The 23250-nt window shown below is 43.8% G+C and overlaps 1 protein-coding gene across 2 annotated transcripts in view; it reads left to right on the forward strand.

The window, feature by feature from the left end:
• Positions 1–23250, forward strand: part of hdac4 (histone deacetylase 4) — a 73911-nt gene that overhangs the window by 17279 nt on the left and 33382 nt on the right. For both annotated transcript variants that reach the window (XM_071544435.1, XM_071544436.1), the window contains exons 7-16: positions 7114–7242; positions 7704–7810; positions 8188–8307; positions 8998–9211; positions 10057–10280; positions 14772–15044; positions 17343–17529; positions 17869–18002; positions 20194–20296; positions 22291–22337. In XM_071544435.1, the coding sequence (XP_071400536.1) occupies positions 7114–7242; positions 7704–7810; positions 8188–8307; positions 8998–9211; positions 10057–10280; positions 14772–15044; positions 17343–17529; positions 17869–18002; positions 20194–20296; positions 22291–22337 (1538 nt within the window). The remainder of the gene's footprint in view (positions 1–7113; positions 7243–7703; positions 7811–8187; positions 8308–8997; positions 9212–10056; positions 10281–14771; positions 15045–17342; positions 17530–17868; positions 18003–20193; positions 20297–22290; positions 22338–23250) is intronic.

Here is a 23250-nt window from a genome sequence, read left to right on the forward strand (position 1 = left end):
GTGATTATTCACTTAGCGTCAGCAGCTGCTTTGGCAGTGTCACTCCCTGCTTTCACAGCTGGAGACCAAACTCAGTGTACTCTGCAGTCCCGCCACCTGCTGCGAGCTGCAGGCAGGAATGATTTATCCTGGCACACCACCTCAGACAACAACATGAAACGGGAGCAGGCCCACAACTGAACTTTTCGGGGGACACTGAAATCAGAATCAGGAATGTGTCTGGGTGCCGTTGGTGCAGAGTCACAGTACAGACTGACACATGGTGCAAGAACAGGAGCTCTAGTACACTGCAAAGGGACAATACGCTAAGCAGTAAGCCAGAGGTGGGGACTCGAGCCACTGTTTTAATTACTTGAGACTTGACTTGGGTCCGGCTGACTTGGGGCTTGACTTGTATTTTGATGAAAGGTTTCTAAAGTATTGACAAAAGATCTTGTGTTTGTGTAAATGACTTGGATTGAAAGTGATGAGATTTGCTCCACCAGATGACGGAATTTAAATTCTGTTTTCTGAATTTGTATGGAATGATTGAATTTATTGTAGTTGAAACTGATTATAGAAATCAAACTCATGATGCACTTACCAAGTTTTTATCATATTAAAATGATATTGCATTGAAAAGTTCTAGATATTTTGTTTTCTTTAAGATTAACTAACTAACTAACTAATTTAAGATTCAATTGATACTGGACTCTTGATTTGTTGTTGACTTGACATTAATGACATGGACTTGAATTGGACTTGACTTGGTAATCCACATTGGGACATACACATGGACTTGGGACTTGTCTTGAGACTGACTTGAGACTTGAGCAGAGTTGACTTGTCACACCTCTGGAGTAAACATATCACTCTACATGTACACAGAAAATGACAGATTGTATTGGCAGAAGAATCAGACAGGTTAGTGCTGAGGGAATTTGAGATTTTGAGGCTTTGAGCTTGGTTTTGTTCGTGTAAATTCTGGTGACAAGGGGATGGGGGATACTCCACACACACACACATACACACACACAGTGGATGTTGATGGACCATTCTGTCAGCAGTGAGACATAGATCAGATTAGACAGACAGAGAGATAAACAGTCCACAGGAGGAAGTGAATGTCAGTGGTCACCATAGCTGCGGGTTGCTCTGCATGACTGGTGCCGTCACGAATGACGTTTTTTGCTCGTAATGACCCATTTTGGGGATTTACGTACATGTAAATTCTAAACGTATGTTAATAATCCTTTTTCTGTCCAGCGGGGGCCAGGCAATATTTCAACAGTGGTTCCTTGTCCAAGTCTGAGAGCCTTTGTGATAATGGCTCTTAGCACACAGAGGGCCACTTTGAATGCTGCAGCAGGAAGTCTGTTAGGCCTGCATGACAGACGCACACTGTCTCACTGACTTTCTTTCTCTCTCTCTCTCTCTCACACACACACACACACACACACACACACACACACACACACACACACACACACACACACACACACACACATGCACTCTTTCTTTCTCCCACCCACACATATGCACACACCAGTTTGTCGCAGTCAGCGTGGTCCTAAATGGAAAGTTGTCATTCCCATCAACAGGTAGCCAGCAATTACTGAGAGAACCTCTCCCACTGTCCCGCCGTGACTCACTCCCAAAACAACAGCGCAAGGTTTCCTCCTGCTCATAACATTTAATACCTGCAGGATTTTCATAGAGCCCCGTTTCTGTCACTATTTTAATCCATCGCATGGCATTAAATTTTACATTTTGTGCAATTAACTGAGGCTCTTATTCAGAGCAGCTTGCAGCGAGTGAGCAGGCAGAGGTTCAGTGTCTTGCTTGAGAACATTTCAACAGGAAGCATGATGGACACACTGGCTGTTACTAGGATGGTCTCCTTAGCACCCTGCTACCTAATGCCCCCCCACCCCCCTCCACCCCAGATAAGACCCATCTCCTCTGCTGTCACTGGAGCTTACTTTCCCCTTGTTCTCATCCCACACACTCTTGTCTCTCCTCTCCACTATCTTTTTTATTTTTTTACACCAGTGGAATTAAATGTTTGTATGTTTTTGTGTTATCCTTGATCGCTCTGAGATGCTATCTTTCTAACTCGTATTTCAAAAGTTGTCCACTAAACTAAACCAAAGAAAAACAAAATCTTCTCTCCAACAACAGCACAGTATTTAATACATCTATTCTCGATAAAGGAATTTAAATTTATCCCGCTGTTGCTCTAAGAGTGCCAGCCAACTAAAACTACTAAAATGTAAATGCAAAATCACCACCTGCCTTTCCACCCACCCTACCCGCTCACCACAGTGGGTGTCGCTACAGTGAGTGGTGGAGGCTGGTGATTTCAGCGGCCTCTTGTCACCTCCGTGAAAAGGCCTCATCAGTTTTAACTGTCAGAGGGAAAATGTCAGCCAGCTCTTTCTCTCTGTCCCACGCTTCGTATCTCCACTGGGGAGATGTAAAGGTTGAATGTTTTGATCTTCAATTTGAAGGCAACTGTCTTCTTGGAAACTTTGAATAACTATGACTTGGTAGCTTTGAATCATCTTTTTTAAGATGACTTGGCTGTAAAGAGATTTACAATTACGATTTTGAATCTGGTTTATCTTTGGGTTCAAAGCTCATCTTTGCCATGGGTTTTTGGACTGTAAAGAAGAAAGATGCTAATACTAAACTAAATATTTTAATATTTTAGTTTCATAATAATTTGCTGGTTTCAAGAAAATATGTAAATGAGATAAATAAAAACGATAGCCCACAGCAGGAATTTTTTATGCATTCCCACTCAGGAGGCATCATATCAGCTTTGCATTCGCATTTCCAGCTCTTTCATCATAAATTAATCTATTCAATGCTCATATATAGGTTACTGTAATTCTCCAATCGCTTTCCACTCAGATTAGACATGTATTTTTTATCTCCCAGAATACTTCTGTTCTATACGAATCTGTGCTAGGGTCAACGTGGCACTTAACTACCTTAATGTTGTTTTGCACCATTTTGAATTGAATAGATTTTTCCTTCATATTGCTAAATTTACACACACATTGCTTTTATTTATTTCATTGATTGTTATTTTTCCCCTATGAAGTTATATATACTAGACTAATCCATACGTGACATTTCTGGGAAGCCGAGAATCCATTGATGAGTTTCGGCAAACTGCTGTATCGATTCCCATAAATGACCTCCCACCCTCCCTCCCTCCCTCTCCTCGGAGGAGCAGCACGGCTTCCCCCAGCATGACTCTGACAGCTCGGGGCTCCCATCTGTCAAAGTGGATGAGCAGCTGATCAATATGTTTTGTATCAGAGAACCAGTTTCCTACTCCACTCCCTTTTGAAATATTAAGCACCACTTTTACAGGCCTTTAATCAGGTATCCAATATGCCGCCAACTGGGCAGAGACGAGGACTGACTAACGTGCAGTGTTTTGTGCTGCTCTAGTTTTTAGCAGATGGTGCGAGCGTGGATGAGAGAACCCAAGGAAATTAGCTGCTGTCTTGTAGTAATAATGTTGGAAATCACGTATATTACACAGGGCGGCACACTAAGAGAAACACTAACGCAGCAAAAACTTAATTATCTAGTAATATCAAACAGAACAAATAGGTTATTGTTCTCAAGTCATCGCTGAGACCAAGGACAATATGAAAGCATGCAGAGAGAGAGAGAGAGGGAGGGAGGCACAAAAATAAAGGAAAGAGGAAGTAACACCAGGGGCAGGAGAGAAGTGGGGAATTAGAGAGGAGGAGGAGAGAGAGAAGGAGATGGATGGAGGTGAGGGAGGGGGAGAGAGGGCTACTTTAAAACTCTGGCGTCAGCAGAAAGCCAGCCGGGGGCCTCTGCAGTGTGTGTGTGTGTGTGTGTGTGTGTGTGTTTGTGTGCTTTTGCCCAGCCGGCATTAACACCCTTCAAAGTCACCGCGTCCTGAGGTGAACACCCCCATGGCTGCCAGTGCAATGTACGGACATGCTGCAAGACCCCCCCTCACAACACACACACACACACACACACACACACACACACACACACACACACACACACACGTAAGTGTTTTGCCTACATCAACACAGCCCCCCCACCACTACCTCCCTCCCTCTAACCATCCTTTCCTCCCTCTCTCTCTCCATCCCTCTGAAACTCACTCAGTTCACTCCTCCCACTCTCCTTCTACCCACTCCTCCTTCTCCCTCTCTCCCTCTCCCTCAGCCCAGCGTCAGAAGACCTTCACAGCGGAGGCTAATCGCGTTTGCTGCGTCCCTGATATGATCTAATAAATCACATCACTTCATTTGTCAAGTACAATTTACAGGATTTTTTTTTGTCATGGTGACATTGGTGCAGAAACCTGTTTTGTGTGGCATTGTGGCCTTGTGGGTAGAGAGACCGTACCCCTTAACCAAAAGAAGAGTGTTAGATTATTGCACTATTGACAGCATACACAGCTACTGGACTGTTTATCTCTCTGTCTGTCTGTATACTGACACATGCTACAGGAACAGGAACTCGTATACAGTGCAAACAGACAAAACATACCATTGAAAGTACTGTACTGTACTGTATGTATACAGTATATATATAACCGCAACACTGACTCAGTTATGTCGGTTGTTTCATGAGCACCTGTTTATTGTCTGCAAGCACTCATATAGCAAGACATACCAATATCCACTTTTGACAGTAGCAATTCAGACACTGCGTCTCATATAATAAGGATCTCATGTAAAAAGCATTGTGGTTAGATGCCATCTAAAACAATGATAAATTAAGGGTATAGTCTTTTTAACACACAGTAAGAGCTCAGCCAGGGTCTTAGCACCATGTTTATCCTCATATTCCCATCATTAACGAACGCTGTCTTTTTCGGTTGTTTACAGCGCATTCATAACAAAATGGGCTCCCAAATAATGCTGCATGCCACAAGCTATTTTTGTGTCAAATACACAATGGCCTCATCAACAAATGCCTTCATTCATGTACTGCAATGTGCGTGTGCATTGATTAAACAGATACCAAGAGCCTTGTGTAAAGTGTCAGAAAGCAAGACCAAAGCAAAGTAACTTAAATTCTGCCTTTTTCTAGATCATATTAGCACTTATTGACCTGTTCTTAACATAATTTTTGTCTGGTGGTAATTCCAAAATCTCAAAACTGCTATAATGTCCCTTGCATTAGGCCCTTCTGAAAATTTGAACTTGACCATACTATACTCCAATCTCTCTGTTGCCTCTCACAGTCTCCAAGCCATCCAGTTCAGCTAATGCATGGCATTTCATCCTGACCCACCCCAATCCTCTTAACAAAGACTTTTGGAAGAGTGCCCTCCACTTAGAAGAAGCGCTACTTTTTTATAATCGAGTTTGATAAGTTCAACCGCATGTCCCCCTTAAAATTGAAAGTGCATTTGCAAAAAGTGCTTATACATTATAGATCCCACACACTCTCAAAAGGTCATCTCGTCCCCAGTGACCAGAAAGCATAGTAAGTGCCCGCACCTATTTCAAGTGCATTAAGACTAGGTGAAGCCTCATCTTTCCTTGATTAGCATTCAAGGCTACAGGAAGCAAAAAGGTTTGTTTGCAGTAAGCCTGAGTAAGTCTACTAAGGCCTTGAACCAATGGCTTCTACTGGGGCCGTACCCAAAAGGCCCAGCTCCGTCTCTGAGGCTAATGAACGTAGCGTGAGGATCCGTTTGACACAAGGGCGTAGAACGAGCATTGGGTCAACCATCGGTCAACGGTCCAGCTCCAACTAATTGAACGGAAGGAAGGCATTGGAGGAGGGAATAAAGCTGCCTGTGTCCGGGGGAGTCTGGCAGAGAGAGACCAAAGAGGAATCGGCCAGAAAAGGGCAGGCCCTCTCCCTGACCTGACGAGATTCCCAGAATTATGCTCGCCTCTTCTCCTCCCCGCCCTCTTGTAGCTGCATGCCCTCCACACCACCTCTACTGTACACAGCAAACTCAGAATGGGAGCATCTGTTTGCAGGCAAAGCCCCAACAAGTATAGAAATAGACAAACACTAGCCCATACCCGCAAACACATACAAACACACTCAGACACACTCTGGCAGTTTTTCTAATTGAGAGTGTTTGGAAACAAGCAGTGTTCATTAGCAGAGCGTGGAGGCAGCATCATTAAGTGTGGGGTCAAGAAAGCTGCCAATTGGCTGCTTCCCCCCTGTTGCAGCGCTTCCCACTGTCACATGGTGGTGGCTAACCTCAGCTCCTGAATCAGTCTGCCAACACGTACAGCATGGCCTATAGGGACGAGCTCGTTAGCCTGACTACATGCCCGCAAACAAGCTCCCACTTGTGTAGCCCAGCAATCCACCACATAGCTGACTGTCACAGCTACAGTCTTAGAAAGAATGTGTCATTTCTAACACAGCCATGTGTCTAGTTTTGAACATAACGTATTAGCATGTGCCATTTGGTGGATGTGTTTATCCTAAACACCTTACAGCACCAGTGTGTATTTTTAGCATGGGTGGCCCCATTGGGAATCAAACCCTTAACCCTGGCACTGCCTTGCTCTACCCATTCATAGAGCTTCACGTTTAGAGCTTTACATGCAACCACATAACAACATATATTGACAGCACATAATGTCATTATTAACGTTGTATTCAAAAATGTGTGTTCATCCAAACTAGTGCAGAGTGCAGTGGGTAGGGTCGATGTTTCCAGGATGACAATACCTTTTTTTCTACTTGGCCAGCATTACACTTTTACATTTAAAGGATAACATGAGTGTAATTTTAGTTTTGTCCCATTGCCATTATTAACCATGAAAAGTCTCAACCCCACCGATGTAGTCAGAAGGAACTACTGTCTGTTCTACTGCAGGTTTCTCTTCTGTTCATTATGTTCCTTCCTCATTCCATATTCCTAAAATATCCACTTTGCACCGTTAGCATTTTTCCTGCCACAGACTTAAGATACCTGCTGTCCTTCTTAAAAGTAACATTTCTTTCAATATTGTGTTATCACTCATATTGTAAAAGTGGGTGCTACTTTTTTCAAATGATTTATCTTATTTTAGAACAAAACTGAAACTTTTCAACCTTTTGGGTAAACCCTCCTCCCTGTCCCTGTCTCTGTGTGCTTCCCAGCCTCTGAGCCCAACCTGAAGCTGCGTTCCCGGCTAAAACAGAAGGTGACGGAGCGCCGCAGCAGCCCTCTGCTCCGCAGGAAAGATGGTCCCATCGCTACGGCCAAGAAGCGCTCCCTGGACATGGCTGGTGAGCTTCCCTGTCACTGGCTTCTGTCTGTTGTTTCAGTTAGTATCAGTGATAGTAGTGTACAGCTTTTGATTTTCCCAGCACTTTGAGAGACAAGGTAACATGCTAGAAATCATTAAGAGCAGGAAACTTTGCATTTTTGTCTTTGTTTGACTTTGATCAGATGTAATGCCGTTATTAATTTATGTCTGGCATTTTATTATTTTATTGTCATCATGTAACTGTTTCAAAAAGTGCTTCAGTCATCTTTGGGGTGTGTCAAATTTCTGCAAAGAAACTAATTCCAATCTGTATATTATAGTGATTAATGTGCTCCAAAATCCCTTTAAAAAATACCTTCAAACCTTCTGGAACATCAACATGAGTGAGGAATGACAGCGTCACATGATTCAGCTTGGAAAGCTGATTGGCTCAGGCCGGCATGTTTGAAGAACCCCATCTCTGTGTTGTGTGTTTTCCAGAGTCTGCATGTAGCAGTGCACCAGGCTCCGGCCCCAGCTCCCCCAACAACAGCTCCAGTAACATCCCCAACGAGAACGGGGTCACCATCTCCAGCAGCCCAGGAGAGGTAACCAACATGCCTGCCTGTGTGTGTGTATGCTTGTTTATTTATGCAAATGTGTGTGTATATGAGGGGCATGTGCATGAGGCAGACAGGCGACCAGAGGGCTCCAGTAGAAAACCAGACCGGTCTGTTTATTTCAACTAAGGGATCAAGCTGTGTATGTGTGTGTGAGAGAGATAGAGAAGGAGGAACAGATATGTATGTAACACTGTATCTACTGTGTGTCTAAACTGTGTGTGTGTGTGTGTGTGTGTGTGTGTGTGTGTGTGTGTGTGTGTGTGTGTGTGTGTGTGTGTGTGTGTGTGTGTGTGTGTGTGTGTGTGTGTGTGTGTGTGTGTGTGTGTGTGTGTGTGTGTGTGTGTGTGTGTGTGTGTCACCAGGCCTCCCTGCTCCAGAGGCTGGCTGCTAGGGAAGGTTCAGTGAGCCAGCTCTCTCTCTACACCTCCCCCTCTCTGCCCAACATCACCCTGGGCCTGCCAGCCACAGGTCCTGCAAGCACTGTGAGTACACAATACAATATGATATGATACCATTCATTATCCCGAAGAACCTTCAGTTCGCAAGGCCTGTACAGAAAGCATAGCGTGACAGTGGACAACATGCAAACACACTGACAACATTCACAGTTCACACTAGTAATCACAAGTCACAGTATTGTTGTCTTTGTAGTCAGTCTATGCACATAGAGTCCAACATGGCACATCTCAGTAATTTTGTTACAAACTCATCGGTGCCAATTTTCGGTGCTGATTTTCTAACTGTAGTGGCTAAGTCAACGCATGAATTAAATATTTTGTTCTGTGATTCTCTTAGCTGCAACAACACTGTATTTTCCACAGTACATTGGTGTTAACAGGTGGAGTTTTTCAAGTCAGCGTAGTTTCAGTGACTCCAGTCATTCCACCCGAAGCAACTAGAAAGTGCTGGTGCACCTAGAAAGCACTGAGTGATCAATTTCTCTCTTTATCTGTATTTGCTGTGTCTCTCTCTCTCTTTTCTCACTTTCTTTTTCTCCCTGTCTCTCTTGGATTCTCTTTGCATCTCTGTCTCTCACTCTCTCCATCCCCCTTCTCTCTGGCTCTCTCTTTGTCCTTCCCTGTCCCCATCCATCTGTCTCTCTTTGTGTTTTTTTCTCTCACTGTCTCTGTCTTTTTCTCTCCTTCTGTCTCAACCTCTCTCTCTCTGTCAAGGTGGTATCGGGGCACCAAGATGGTGAGAGTCGTCTGGCGTTGCCTGCGTTACAGCAGGGCATTCCTCTGACCCCTCCCTTCCTGCCCGCCGCCCACCTGCCCTCCTACTTGGCAGCCTCGGCCCTGGAGAGGGAGGCGGCTGGGGGGGGCACGGCCGGCCACAGCCCCCTCCTCCAACACATGGTGCTGCTGGAGCAGGCCCACAATCCACTAGGTCAGTACACACTGCAACACTAAACTTTCTCTGTAACTTTTCAGCTGTGAGTAGCTGGTGTTTGAATTCTTGACTGACTTCAGATTCGGAATCGCTTAGTTCACCAAGTGCAATAAATGAACAGGAATTGGCCTTGGTCACATGATGGCGATATATTGATTGAGTCATACAGTACATACTGACGCACGTAGTACAAGGACTTTGCGGCAGTCCCACCCAGTGTTAGGGTTTACTTTGTACTTTTCTTGTAATCCATTTTTAGTTACTTTTCAAAATTACAATGTTGTTACTTTTATTTTTCTCTCATATTGTTTCATTTTTGTTAGAGAATTTTTTGAAAAAAGTGAAAATCCCACATCTCATGCAGACAACATGCTGCTAATTGAAGCAACACAATCCAACACAAAAGTATGCTTGGTATAAGTGAAATTGTCTTACCATTTTAAAAACAGCAATAGTCTTGCATTGCATTTTAAAACAATGATCAACAACACAGTTGGCAGCACAAGCCATATTGCTACAGCATGTCTTTGAAGTGGGTGACACAAAAGTAGTAACCAGTTATTTTTTATAAAGAGTAAATTGCTACTTACCTTACTAAGTAAAGGAACAAATTACTTTTTTAAGATTATTTTTTTGGCATTTCTGCTTTATTAGACAGTCACAGTTTAGGTTGACAGGGAAGACAGGACAGAGAGAGGGGATGACATGCAGCAAAGGGCACAGACTGGATTCTAACCTGTGCCGCTGCAATTAGGACTTAGTCTTATCCTCCTACACCTAGTCTCTCCCGTGCCTCCTCCACACCTCCTCTTAACCTCTTAACCTCTCCCTCTGTACCACAGTGGGTCTGGGTGGCCTCCCGCTGCAGTCGCCCTCGGTCTCCAAGCTGGCGCGGGGCCACCGTCCCCTGGGCAGAACCCAGTCGGCCCCCCTGCCCCAGCAGCAGTGCGGACAGGCCCAGGCCCTGCAGCAGCTGGTGGTCCAGCAGCAGCACCAGCAGTTCCTGGAGAAACACAAACAGCAGTTCCAACAGCAGCAGCAACAACAGCAGCACATCATCAACAAGGTGTGTGTGTGTCTTTGTCTGTGTCTGTGTCTGTATCTCTGTGTGTGTGTGTCTGTGTGCTAGTGCTAGAATGCCAGCCTTGTCCATATTCCAAGAGAAGGATGAATCAGCCAGCAGTCATCAAGTCTTCTAGCGAGTCTTGCCGGTCTGAGTTTCTGTGTGCCTGCTTCTCCCTGTCACCTTGGCAACTGCGCTCCGGAGGAAGCTGCCTCCATATATGGCCACACAGGAAATGTGACACTCCAGCTTGGTGTGTGTTTGCGTGGGTGCGTGTGGGAGTATGTGTGAGCACAAGGCAATTAGGGAGTTTGTAGCATCATAAGGTCAGTATAAAGCAGGGGTATATATTGAGAGCTGCTGCTGTTTTGTTTTTTCCTCCTGCTCTCTGGGTATGTGTGTGTGTGTGTGTGTGTGTGTGTGTGTGTGTGTGTGTGTGTGTGTGTGTGTGGTGACATTCCAACAGGATTAAGCTCCATTCTCCTGTGTTGTTTGGTTGTGGCCACCACTAGCTGACTCCTCCAGCTCCTGGACCGCAGGCTGTAGCCACTCTGGCATGACTAGTCAAGCTCAGGTCTAAAACCTGGTTATTTTCACTTTCATTACATTTTAGGTGTTTAGCTGATGCTCTTATCCAGGGCGAACAGTAGAGTAAGCTTCAGTTACTAGATCACCCGCATTACAAGCAACCAGGGTAAGAAATTAACTGGGGTTTTTTTCCAGAGGGAATGTTTTTGCCTCCTTTATCTGATTTTTAGGGGCAAATTGGCGAATTTACTGAACTGCATTGCATATTGGCAAATAAATGCTAAATTTGTACCACTAACATGTTTTTAATTTAAACCACAATATAGTAACAACTAGAGCAACTTTCAACTGCTCCAGGCTGCATGTTTGGTTCTTTTGTGACTAAAGAACTCTCCATATTCTCACCCAGAATGCACTGGAAATAATCGCCCGGTCTCAGGCTCCCATGAATCACTAACGGTGGCCCACAGGTGACAGTAGTCATATTTGCACATGAATATTTGACAACTCAATGAAAAAAAAAAAAAAAAAGTGAACAGGGTGAAATGCGAAGAAGAGTACTGCTAATTATCGGGGTCATTTTTTTGGCCTGTTTTTGCCCCAAGCCCTCATTAATTTTTGACCCCGCAAGCAACTAATAGTAAGAGGTGACAATGTCAGAGCCTTAGTTTGCCCTTTCTGTGACCATATAATGGCCAGAAAAGGAAAGTGTTGACCACAGAAAAGTGCTGGGAAATGTAATAAAAAACGAGCTAAGGAGAAACGTAGATGGGATGTTTTTCTGACAGCAATTGGGTAGAGTGACATTAGGTACTTGTTGAAAAGATGGGTTTCATACATGGTCTGCCCCATTTCACAGTGTTCTAACCTCAGAGTCATTGTGTCATTTCACTTTCAAAGTAATAAGTATGAAGCCCATAACCACACACATCACTGTCCAAATGCGTAAGGAGCTCGCTGCAGATGTTGTGAGCCAATAGGTTGTGCCATGAAAATCTATGATTACCATTTCCATTTTTCTTGCCTTTAATGTCTAAAAGACAAAGTTGACTTTGATGCAACAAAGCTTAGCTCACGCCAAATGAGGGCAGCAGTAAAATGCCTTGGCATGTGATTCTCTATGAGATTAGTTTGGCTGTGTAATCTGTTGTAATCCCCTAAACATGTCAGCATATGAACCATAATGGCTTGAGTGCTCTCAGTCTCAGATCCAATGGTTTGTCAGTGGTAGACAAAAAAAACCCTTAGTGTTTAGCAATAATAACCTTGAGGGAGTTGTGATGCAATACTGACGAGTGAATTCCAAGTAAAAAATATTGGCACCATAATCAACTGCTTCAGTGTCACCGCTTTTAATTATTTAAAGTATCTCCTTAAATTCTGACATCTTAAAAATGATTTTTGTCACCCTTTTCATCACTGGGAACCAGTCAAGCAGCAAAAGTTTGTCTGTAGACCTGCAAACTTGCTTGTGCAAACTTGCTTGGCCAATAAATCTGTGAGTCTGAGAGTCGATGTGTACTATGTTGGTCTCACACTGACAGTGCACAAATTAATAAATTGTTGGAAACTTTACTGCAGAAAGAGAATTAGTTGTCAGTATCTACTGAGAGCTATATCGTAGTAAATCACTGTTATTTAGCTTACTGGAGTCACAATTTAACAGTGGGGTATATTGATATTAAGACAAGTGTGAAAATTCATGGGTGTCATAGATGATCGTGTCACTGTAGTATTATAACTCAAGTATGGGTTATAATAGTTTGAGTCATATTAATCTCAAGTTCATAGCATGAAATGCCACTTCATGAAAACAATTAGGACCATCATTATTATCATTAAGTCTTGTTATTGATATTGGGATTATTAGCCATTATGTTTGTTAATAACAATAACCACCATTCAAGTAGTGCAATAGCTGAGTAATGTAATGTAATGTAATATTCTTAACACATGTATGAGTTTAGTGATAACAAACCATTCTTTCAAGTGTCAAAGAAGTATGCCATGTTTGTTTTTATTTGACCTGCTGTTTGACAACCGCCACTTGAAAAATGTGAATCAAACAGTCCTCTTCCTCCTTTCTTCCCTCATATTTTTGAGTCAAGTCAATAATGAAAGGGACCCCTCCTACTGACTTGAAATTTGGCCTCGACGAGTGGAGGTGTTGGCAACAAAGACAGGCTTGAAAAGAACTTGAAACACTTCCAATATGAGTCTGCTGCCTTGAATTACCTGAGACAGCTAAGCCAATATTGTGCTATGCTCACTTACATAATGCTGTTGTGGGAGTGTGTGTGTGTGTGTGTGAGAGAGAGAGAGAGAGAGAGAGAGAGAAGAGAGAGGGCAGACTGTGAGAGAGACAGATAGTGACAGAGAGAACGAGTCAAGAGTTTGTTTAAATGGCAGTACAAATGTCTGTCACCTCTCACAGTTTCTCTCTCTCTCTCTCTCTCTCTCTCTCTCTCTCTCTCTCTCTCTCTCTATCTCTCTCTCTCTCTCACTGCCCCCCCTCTTCCAACATATTCAACAGGTTTATTTAGTTTCTGTCCCCCTCACAGTTCAAATCACAGCCTCTATTTCCTCTGCAAAAAGGAGGGTTTGGAAAGACTTTGAGAGCAAAAAGAAGAGAGAGAGAGAGAGAGAGAGAGAGAGAGAGGGAATCAGTGCAGCAGGAGTGGAGGAGTGTTAAAAGAGGAGCTTGTTTGGAGAAGAGGGACTGAGATGAGGCAAGAGCCTGCTCTCTGACGTCAATACACCGTTCCCTGGGCGACGTGCCAGCCAGGCCTCTGTGTGTGTGTATGTGTGTGTGTATGTTCCATCCGCAAACAGTGGTCCACTCCAATCATGACCTTACACGTCAAGGTTGAGGTCTTTGGTGTGTGTGTGTGTGTGTATGTGTTTTTCCCCTTGTCATTGCCGTGGCGACAGAGACAGGCCCAGCTGCCACAACAAGATTCCGGCAATCACCCCCCTCCAATTCTTCCTCCCTCTCTCTCTCCCTCTCTCTCTCTCTCGCTCTCTCTCTCTCTCTCTCTCGTGTGCTTTGCTCCCTTTTTCTCCTTTCTTAGCCATATAAATTCTAGATATATTCACAGAGTTTCTTGGTGGAGTTTAACCTGTACATGGAAAATAAGCTTATAACCCATCAGAACTACTCAAAATACAAGTCTGTGTTAGCTCCATGTTTACAAAAAGTACAATTGCCAGCAAACTTGATACAGTGTTTAAATGCGTCTAAGACTCATATTAGCTGTCATATACTGTTTTTGTAAAAAAAAAAAAATGTAGAATGAAAAACTATCTTCAACGGATCATAACTTGTTAAAGCGATGCAAGTAATGGGGTGACTGTTTGAAAAGACGGCATCATACTGCTCTGCAAATGTTTCTCTGGTCCTTAGCATCTCTTCTCCTCCCTAGGAGTCTTTCTTTGATTTCCTCAAACCACCCCCCTCACCCTTCCCCCTCCTCTCTTCTGCTCTCTCCTGTGGTTTTGTGAAGCTGAACTCCTTTTTTGGATCGAAGAATCTTTCTTTGTTTCTCTCTGTTTTCCTCAGACTTTGACCATTCGTTCCGGTTCATGAGACAAAAATGATTGATAGGCAATCACATTGTCTCCATCAAAGATATCTAACAGTATCTTACGTCGCTGCCTTTTTCACTTTGATTTCACACATGGCTCTTGGTATCAAATGTTGTTATTATGGTAAGAATTATCTGATACCGGTGCTCTATTTTAGCCTGGTATCAGCTGATTTCCCATACTAGTATCAGTATTAGTCCATCTCTAATCTAGACATATGCCATTTAGTGGGCATTTTTTGTGTCCAAAAATGTCCAAAGCTCCTTACAGTTCCATGTGAGAATTCATTTTTAGCAATGATCGCCCCAGTGGGAATTGAACCCACCATCCTGGCAGTACCATGCTGTACCACCAACCTGCCCTTCTCTTCCCCTCCTCCAGATGATGTCCAAGCCCAGCGACCAGGTCCCGGCTGCAGGCTCCAGTGGCCCCGGGCCGGGCAGGCAGCACCAGAGTCATCCAGAGGAGACAGAGGAGGAGCTGAGGGAGCACCAGGGGCTCTCGTCCTCCTCCTCGTCCTCCTCCACCACCTCTGCCCAGGAGGCGGGGCCGCTGCGGGGGCTGGTCATCAAGCAGGAGCCCCCAGACCCCCAGGAGCAGGAGGAGAGGGAGCAGAGGGAAAGACAGGCCGAGCAGGAGCTTCTCTTCCGACAGGTAAGGCCCTAGGGTGCAGGAGGGGCGGGTGCAGGTGGGGATGGGAGAGGAGGAAGGGGCAAAGAGTAGAGTAGGAGGGAGCGGAGGGGAGGAAGGAGAAAAAAGATGGGAGAGGCCGAACAAAGAGCTAGCATTGGGATGTTAAATTAAAGTTGAGTTAATTGAAAAGCAGATTCCAAAAGAAAGAAACTCTGTTCGCTTGTTTGTAAAAAACCCACATCTGCCTGCAAGCTTCGTACTTGCATTCATCTAGCATCCCAAGGTAGCATCAAATCCTTCTTCTTTAGCCTTCATCTCACTATCATTAATTTTCTCAATATGTAGTTACATTCACATTTAAACCGACGATGGCTAGACACTGTAGAGCGTTTTTTCACGGCCAGCTCCTCCCGTGCCGTGGTGTGTGAAGAGTTTTTAAGCCAAATGGGTGAGAGAGATGTAACAGCAGTGACAGATGGAGCTAGTGACTGACTGAAACATTACACGCTACATTCGATCTGCCTTCCCGCCTGCCTGTCTCTCTGTTCGTCACTTTTCGGCACAATTTAAGCTACTTTTAAGTTTTGTTTCCATGTCAAGAAAAAAAGACACCCACGCCATGGATAACTCTCGCTCTCGCTCTCTCTCTCTCTCTCTCCTTTGCTCACTTACACACACATACATGTACAAACACACATGCTCATACTAATCCTCCTACTAATCCAGTGTAGTGGGCTTTCTGTGAATGGCTGAGGGCAGACTAACCACCTCCACACTACTCCCTAGCACAGCTCCCTATGGACCAGGAAACTACACACACACACACACACACACAGACACACACATCCGCATGCATGCATGCAAAATACATACACCCACACACACAGACCCTCTAACTCTCACACACACAGACTCACTCTTCTAATTTGCACAAATGCAGTACTCATCCATGCACACATACAAAGCCCCAAACACACTTTCTCTTTCTTTTTCTTTATTGCACTCACTCTATCTGTGCCCACACACACACACACACACACACACACACAGAGCCAGAACACCATGTCCTCTCCTGTCTAGCCAATCCCAGCTGTCTGCTCAGCCAAATCCAATCAGCCACTCCTCTCACTGTCACCATGGCGCCCGTAGTCCAGGCAGACACGCCCATTAGAATGGAACGACAGAAAAGCTCAGTGAGACTTTTTTGGGTGGAAAAGACACTTCAATATTTTACTCGGGTGGACGTAGATACTCGAGTGCAGTTTTCACGTACTTACTGTAAGTCGCTTTCGCAGGAAAATCATTATGAAAATTTAACTGATTACCCATTTTGCCCGTTTTTGTGTAAGAGATTTGATTGGGCATCATTAGCCCAAGATTTGAGCCTGGTCCCTTTTTTAATTACATGAAGAGGACTAGTATTAACAATGAGAGGTCAAGTCAATAATAAAGGGGGTTTAGATTAAATGATAGATCTCATTGTACTCATTATTCTTGTCAAAAGACACTTCAAATAAAAGTACAGACTTTTAAAAGTACTTGGAGTAGCACTACTTCAAAAATCTCAAGTATGGTAGCAAGAGAATCAATCACAGTGCACATTGACCCAAAGGCCCAGTCACTGGTCATGAATATTTATGAGAATACCAGTGAACCAAGGAGACTGATCATAGTATTGCACAGACCTGGCAGACCCAGCTCCTGTCCCCAGCTAGCATCTTAAAGTAGTAATTCTTGTCCCTCACCTTGGCTGCAGACACTGGAGCAGTGAAGGCTCATATGAAATGTGTTGTAAAAGCTCAAGGTTAAGCAACAGTTTGTCTAATATTCATTCATCAACTTGTGGTGTATATTGCTTTTAATAACTCTTATATAAAAATGATGCAAGCTGCCCTGAAGCACTTCCATATTTGGAATTATGTGATGTTGTCATTTGAACCCTCTACACCAGGTTTACCAGTTCAACTCCATACAGAATCAGAAAAGTTTTGCGATCATGAAGGCACCTTGGCTAAAATCGTTTGGCACAACTGAATAAAAGAAAAAAAAAGTTATACTTGTTAATTTCATGTCTATTACATATTATTAGTAGTAACTCACTGTCTAATACAATATCTACTATACTTATTTATGCAGCCTTTATTGTACAGTATGACTGCACCATTACTTTGCATGTATTCAGTGCCATCTTCTGGCTAGGGAAAGGTATTGCAGTCCAAGTATCAATACATACATGTCACTGTGTGTGTGTGTGTGTGCGTGCGTCTGTGTGTGTGTGTGTGTGTGTGTGTGTGTGTGTGTGTATGGTTGAGAGAGCAGCAGGCTCTGCTGTTAGAGCAGCAGCGGATCCACCAGTTGAGGAACTACCAAGCCTCCATGGAGGCGGCCGGCCTGTCAATCAGCTTCGCTGGGCACCGCCCCCTCTCCAGGGCTCAGTCATCTCCAGCCTCTGCCTCCTTCCCCATGGTAGTACAGGAGCCGCCTGCCAAGCCCCGTTTCACTACAGGTGTGTTGAAACAAAACATTTAATACGGGCCTTGTACTTGCTTACAGTTCGCGCCCCTGTCGAAACACTGGCCACAAACACACTGCAACTTCAGGCCCTCTGGAAATGCATGCATACTGCCCATATATATATATATATATATATATACTGTATATATATATATAAATAAATACATATATATATATACACACACACACACACACACACACACACACACATATATATATATATATATGTGTACTCTAATGTGTGAGTGTATAGGTGAGGTCATAACAATGCACAGTTGCTCTGAAACATACATTTATATGTGTTGTGTGTGGCGGTTTGTGTATTCCCCAGGCCTGGTGTATGACTCTCTGATGCAGAAGCACCAGTGCATGTGTGGCAACACCACCAGCCACCCAGAGCATGCCGGCCGCATCCAGAGCATCTGGTCCCGACTGCAGGAAACAGGCCTCAGGGCTCACTGTGAGGTAAGTCCACAGCCATACTTCACCACAGAGTCACTGCTTCATAGATAGATGGATGTCACAATACTTAAATAGAGAGAGACTTATGTATGTGCATGTGTAGATACATAGATAGATGGAGACCTAGTTATATAGGCAGACAGACGGACAGAGAGCAAGACGCTTTATTTATTCCTGGGGAGATTCTTCTAAACAAGATGAACATAGTTAATTTGTCCATCTGTTCATATTGTGTTTCTTTGTGGGGACAGTCTGTGGTCAACAAGATATGTGAATTGGACAATCACTTTTTTGTCCAATCCAAAGTGACAAGTGTCTGGTGAAATACTCCTAAAAATACCCTAGACAAAATATAAATTATCCCTCAAACACTGCCATCAATTCAAACCTTTTTAATATCATAGAGTTTCAGTGGGCTGAGTACCAAAAAAAATACCACTCTGATGTAGTGTCATTCTGTCCTCCTGGTACATCTATAATACCAACATTTCCTTATTTTCCTCTAAAATCTTACGGCACAGTTACATGCAATATACACATCATAACAGTGGACCAAATAAAACATACTGAGAACTAACATTCAATGCACATGGGAAGGCCAGAATAAAAACTGGAAGTACACAATGTGCTCACCAACAGGCAGCATGTAAAATAACTTTCAGGACACGCACAGCATTCATTGTTTTTGAGCAGATGCAAAGATGCCAAAGCTCAAATACTTCAGCCTCTTTGTACTGTAGGATGGTCAGTGTTATAAAAAAAACATTTGTCTTGTAATCTTATGAAAGTTTAAAAGTAAATAGTTTCAGAGATTAATGATGTCAAACCAAGCCACTATCCACAAAGTCCATTTCAGCTCAAAAGTGCAGTTTGTTATCATGGCCAGAAGGGGGCAGTGTATAGCCAGTTTCTGTTGGCTCTTGTCTCTCCCATTGATAAAAAAAATCACATACTTTGGGGTGACGGCTTGAAAAAGATCCAGGATGAGTTTACCCTTCCTAAATTCAGAAGAATTTAAAGTGGATCTTTAGAAGTTCTGTTTGTTTTGTTTCTGTAGGTCAGATCATGCTGTCGGTGTAACAGTAGAGTATTAGACCTGTTTGCTCTTGTTGTGCTGTGACTGATTGCCCTGGCCTGGGAGCGATGGCGTTGTCTGATAGATTATGTAGTGGCAAAGAACAAACAATCATCATCTTATCTTGGCTTTGCACATGTGCTACAGCATATTCTTTTGTGCTTGCATGCCAGCACACGCACACGCACATGCACACACACATACCAAAAGCATTCACCTCTTCATTCGTCTCCCAAGTGCTCTAAATGCAGTATAATTGCCAGAAATGAGACTTGATCTTTCTTGCATCATACTGCTTGTGTGTGTGTGTGTGTGTGTGTGTGTGTGTGTGTGTGTGTGTGTGTTCTCTCCCTGATCTCCCCATAAGCCTAGTTGTATAACTGTAGTTATACTGTAGTCAACTAACCCAGCAGAGAGCAAGTCCCCAGATCATTTAGCTGTGCACCTTCTCTGTCTTTTTCCCACATTTCTCTTACACTATCTCTCTTTCTCTCTCTCTCTCTCTCTCTCTCTCTCTCTCTCTCTCTCTGCATGTCCTTCACACCCTCCAGGTTCTACCTTTTACGCAGCTCCTCCTTTTCCTCCTATTTCTCCCCTTGTCTTCTCTCCTTCCTTCTTTCTCCCTTCTTCCTGCCCTACCTCCCTCTCATCTTCCCTCTATCCTTTTTTCTACTCTCTCTCTCTCTCTCTCTCTCTCTCTCCCTCTCTCTCTCTCACTCTCTCTCTCTGGTGGTATCAGGGTCAGTTATAGTCGGCCTGTGTTTAATCATGATAATAAGAGTCTTACTTTACTACCGGGGACAGTAAGAGACTGCTGCCACCTGGCCATTTCTCTCTCTCCCTCTCTCTCTTTCTGCCTTTGGTTAACACACACACACACACACACACATACAGACACCTTTGGACCTCCCTTTATGTACTACCACTCCCTGATTGCAGCAGGTGTTGCCCTTAACCACCTACTTCTCCCCCTCCCTCGCCCTCTTTTTGGCTGACTATGGCAATTTGGATGGGGGGGGGGGGCTGTAGATCAAAATCTGGACTTATGTAGTTTGTCTCTTTCTTCCTTTCTTTCTTTCTCTGTCTCTTTTTTTTATCTCTATCTTCTCCTCTTTCCAGTGTATCCGTGGTAGGAAGGCCTCTCTGGAGGAGTTACAGACAGTCCACTCTGAGGCCCACGTCCTGCTGTACGGAACCAACCCACTGCGGCAGAAACTAGACTGTAAGACACACACACACACACACACACACACACTCACTCACACACTCCTTCCAGAGTTGAGCTGATCCACCAGATTTCCTCATCGTTATTTTCATTTTAGGCAATCTGGCCTCTAGCCGTGCTACAGGCCAACTGCTCATCACACAGCGATATTTAGCCTAATTAGCCGCATTGGCTTTAAGACTAGCAGGGCATTGTGGTGATGTATTTCATTTTTATGAGTTGGACAATGATACAGGTTTTTCTCACTTAAAAATGTAAAAGGTGTCAAAGAAGAACATTTGGGAAAACAGGTTTCCTCCAAGTGTTTATTTAGAAACATCAAAATCAGACTAAGTACTATGTACAGGAACACGAAATTGGAACAGAAACATATCGGCAACCTTGAGACTTTTACTGTTCATACTGATCAGCATGGTACAAGTACAGCCGAACTAAGATTCAGTGCAAAGGTGCAGTGCAAAGCAGACAGGAGACTATACATATATCAACATGCTGCTATCTACATGCCAGTGGACACATTCAACATTCAGTATGCTATAGCTTTGTGTGTTTGACCATACAGTAAACATAGCTGTTAGCACTAGCCGGCTAAATGTAAATCTATTGTGCTGGTCTCCTCATTCTCTTGTCCATGATATTTAACTCCCACAGTCTCCTTCTAGCTCAACTTGTGAATGCCACGAATCCACAGCATCTGTTAAATGAATCTGCTTTAATGCTTAAGCCATGTCATAACAAAGAGTCCAATCTAATAAAGTATTGGAGGTGAGGGCCCGCTGAAACGGAGTGTTAACCTGAATGTCCCACAGGCTGCTTAGTCACTTAGGCCTTGGCCTTTGGTGGCTTAAAGTACAGGTGTAGCCTCGGCGGTCTGTGTGTGTGCAAGGGACAAACCCCAGTGGCCATCTTTGCTTTCATTCCAGTGGAGACATAAATTCCCCTTACAGTCCAGTCTTTTTACCAGACAGCCACTCCTGTGTGAGGCAAGGCAGACAGGTGGAAGCACATGCACTGAGAAATTAAAATGGAGAAGTAAGTGGAAAAGCAAACTGTTGTAGAACCACAAAGGGAGCAGAACTAGTTAATAGGGATACAAATATTCCTAAAAGACACTCACATATGTAATAAACATATTCTGAATATGAAATTCATTGTTACCCCATTAGTAGCTATTGTAACTTTTTTCATTTATTATTTTTCCCTTAAGACAAACTGTAACCTGCTGTCAGCATGCCAGGGAGAAAAAAGAAATGTATTTTTTTTTTATTAGTTATCATTCCAGTAACGTGCCATTTGTTGGGCACTGATCCAAACTGCCATACACAACCTTGCATACATTTTTAGCGTGGGTGGCCCAGTGGGAATTGCACCCCTAACCATGGCAGTGTGAATGAGCCATTGAGCTTCACATGTTCACTGCTGTAATCTTGAAACTTTGCATTCCAGTATCTCTAGTTCGGTAAAGTGTAACCAGGGTCAGGAGTCAATTTCAATTCAGTTCAATTCAGAGACAAAACAGTGGAATTTAAGAAGAAAGTAAAATGAAATTGGGTTATTTTGAAATAAAAAGGGTATATCCAATTATTTCCAATCTGCAAAGAAAATGGAAGTTCTGTCATTAATAGGTGAATTGGAATTTTAATTTGCATTTTGAATTGAAGCCAGTTGTAACTACAAGCCAATTGTAACCTCTCTGGCATTCAGAAAACTGCCAGTTTCCAAGATGAGACACAAATCTCTCGCTGGCCTAGAGTCTTGATTCCCTCCGTAGCGGGAGAGTGTTTGATTGTGAGGGCAAAGAGAGACATTTGTGTTCCTCACCTAGCCCAATTAAAGCGCGCCCCTGTGTACTCCCGCTGTTGGAACAGTTCACCGGGTCAAACGCTCTGGTTCAGAGGTCATAGCACCCGCCGTACCGTGTGAGTCCACAAGGGTTACCGCCTCGCCTCTCTCACCTCTTTCTTTCTCTCTTTCTCTCTGTCTCTCTTCAGGTTCAGTGAGTTCCATGTTTGTGAGGCTGCCATGTGGAGGGGTAGGGGTAAGTCACTTTTTGCTCCCTCTCATAAAGCTTTTTTCTTTCTTTAATACCACTATTTGTCATTTGTGTGCATGATATCCCTTGATATTGTCAGTATCAGTCACGCTGTTTTGTTCGGTGGAAAATGGTGGGAAAAGACTTTACATTTTATGACATTGTAAGTGTTGATCTAATCAAAACCCAAACGGCACTGTCCCGTCTAATTTTCGTAATGTAACAAATTAACCTTGTTTCAGCATCATCAAATAGTAGCGCGATAGTTGTCCCCCCCCTCACTCTCTCTGTCTCTCTCTTCCCCCTGCCTAAATAATGGTGCCATTTGTTCTCGCACTACCAAGCACACACATACATGCACAGATGCACACACGCACACACACACACACACACACACACACACACACACACACACAAATACCGCCCCTCAACCTCCAGAGGCAACAAAAGCTGTTGCTCGGCTTTCCGTCGAGTTGGTAATTATATCCAGATGTTTTCACTAAACAAGCTCTGTGTGTGTGTTAGTGTGTGTGTGTGTGTGTGTGTGTGTATGGCGGGAGGTATGTTTGAGTGTGTGTGTGTGCATAGCAGTGTGTTTGGGGATGTTTGTATGCTCAGGCCAATGATGATTGAGATGGGCATTCAGTTGGAAGTGTTGTCTTTTAAAAGGGATGGGGTTAGAACAATCTAACATGAGGACATCTGTGTGTGTGTGTGTGTGTGTGTGTGTGTGTGTGTGTGTGTGTGTGTGTGTTCTCCCTTGTTCTTGTACACCTACATTGCCTCTCGCATGTTCATTCTCCCTCTCTAACCCTTCTGCATGTCCTTCACACCCTCCAGGTTCTACCTTTTACGCAGCTCCTCCTTTTCCTCCTATTTCTCCCCTTGTCTTCTCTCCTTCCTTCTTTCTCCCTTCTTC

The sequence above is a fragment of the Centroberyx affinis genome, unplaced genomic scaffold (genome assembly GCF_046629955.1).
Source record: "Centroberyx affinis isolate AG114_WGS23_722 - 3 ecotype Tasmania unplaced genomic scaffold, CSIRO-AGI_Caff_v1 ptg004576l_1, whole genome shotgun sequence".
Taxonomy (NCBI): Eukaryota; Metazoa; Chordata; class Actinopteri; order Beryciformes; family Berycidae; genus Centroberyx; species Centroberyx affinis.